This window comes from Myotis brandtii, unplaced genomic scaffold (genome assembly GCF_000412655.1).
Source record: "Myotis brandtii unplaced genomic scaffold, ASM41265v1 scaffold776, whole genome shotgun sequence".
In the NCBI taxonomy this organism is placed as follows: Eukaryota; Metazoa; Chordata; class Mammalia; order Chiroptera; family Vespertilionidae; genus Myotis; species Myotis brandtii.
Genome location: NW_005371110.1, coordinates 18,229 through 19,716, shown reverse-complemented (window position 1 = coordinate 19,716; position 1,488 = coordinate 18,229). Strand labels below are relative to the sequence as shown.

General features: G+C 36.0%; 1 protein-coding gene across 1 annotated transcript in view; it reads left to right on the top strand.

Annotated features, from left to right (window-relative positions):
• The window catches only part of LOC102250197 (UDP-glucuronosyltransferase 2B31), a 46,976-nt gene that overhangs the window by 36,820 nt on the left and 8,668 nt on the right, over window positions 1–1,488 (top strand). Inside the window, exon 4 of the mRNA XM_005883176.2 lies at window positions 819–950. Within this exon, the coding sequence (XP_005883238.1) occupies window positions 819–950 (132 nt within the window). The remainder of the gene's footprint in view (window positions 1–818; window positions 951–1,488) is intronic.

The following is a 1,488-nucleotide window of genomic DNA, read 5'->3' as shown; positions in this document are numbered from 1 at the left end:
GATATACCTGATAAAGGAAATCAATCTCATATAACATGCATCTTTCCATGGGAATTGAAATATTGAGTCTGTTAAAAAAAAAAAAAAAAGCAAGTACTGAAAACAATGGAGATTTTCCCAAAAAATAAGAGTAGGATTACCTTAAGGTCCAGCAATTCCAGTTTTTGGTATATATCCAAAAGAATTAAAATCATGATCTCAATAAAATATTTTCACATCCAAATTCATAGCAGCACTGTTCACAACTCAAAAGTGGAAGCAACATAAGAGCCCACTGACGGAAGAATCAATAAACAAAATGCAGTATTTACATACAATGCAATTTTACTCAGCCTTAAACTGAAGGAAATTCTAACACATGCTATAACATGGATGGAGCCTGAGAATATCGTGTTAAATGAAGTGAGCCACTGACAAAATGCAAATACCACATGATTCCACTTATATTATGTATCCAGACTGGTTTAATTAATAGAAACAGAAAATAAAATCATGGTTACCAGGGACCAGTGATGAGGGAATTATTGCGTAACAGGTACAGTTGCACTTTTGCCAGATGAAGAAGTTCTATAGCTTGGTTGTACAATAATGTGAATATATGTATTACTGAATTGTGCACTTAGGAACTGTTAAGATGGTAAATATTATGTTATGTATATTTTAGCACAACTTGTAAAAAAAAAAAAGAAGTACTCATAACTCCAGATAATACTTGATTTCTCTCATTAGTTGTTTGAAAGCATTCCTTTCAATGGCATTTGCTATGCTATTACTCTTTTGTGATGGAGCAATTTTTTTTTTTTTTTTTTTTTTAACAGGAGATGGAAGAGTTTGTCCAGAGCTCTGGAAAACATGGTATTGTCGTGTTTACTTTGGGATCAATGGTCAGGAACATATCAGAAGAAAGAGCCAATGTGATTGCATCAGCCCTTGCCCAGATTCCGCAAAAGGTTAGAGTGACCCGTGGTTGGCAAACCGCTGCTCGCGAGCCACATGCGGCTCTTTGGCCCCTTGAGTGTGGCTCTTCCACAAAATACCACATGGGGGCGTGCACGTACAGTGCGATTGAAACTTCCTGGCGCATGCACTGAAGTCAGTTTTCGGCCTAGGCGAGTCTATTTTGAAGAAGTACTGTTGATATTTGGCTCTGTTGACTAATGAGTTTGACGACCACTGGTTTGGGTGAAAGTACTTCATCGTTTGTTACATTTTCTGTCTATGAAATGAGACTTGCCCTGAGGGCAAAAGAATGTGGATTGAATGTAGAGTTGAAAAACCTGTTACAAAATAGGTGAATGTACATTTCTTTTATCTTGAGCCATTTTATAACAGCTGTAATGAGTAAATTATATGTTAAATATACTGTTTTATAAATCTTGATGTGTGCATGAAACTGAAACCATCATTCTACTCATAATACTGATCATATCTATGACTGTGTAGTTGCTTCATGACCTTATTTAATCTGTCCCTGTTCTTCACAGCTTT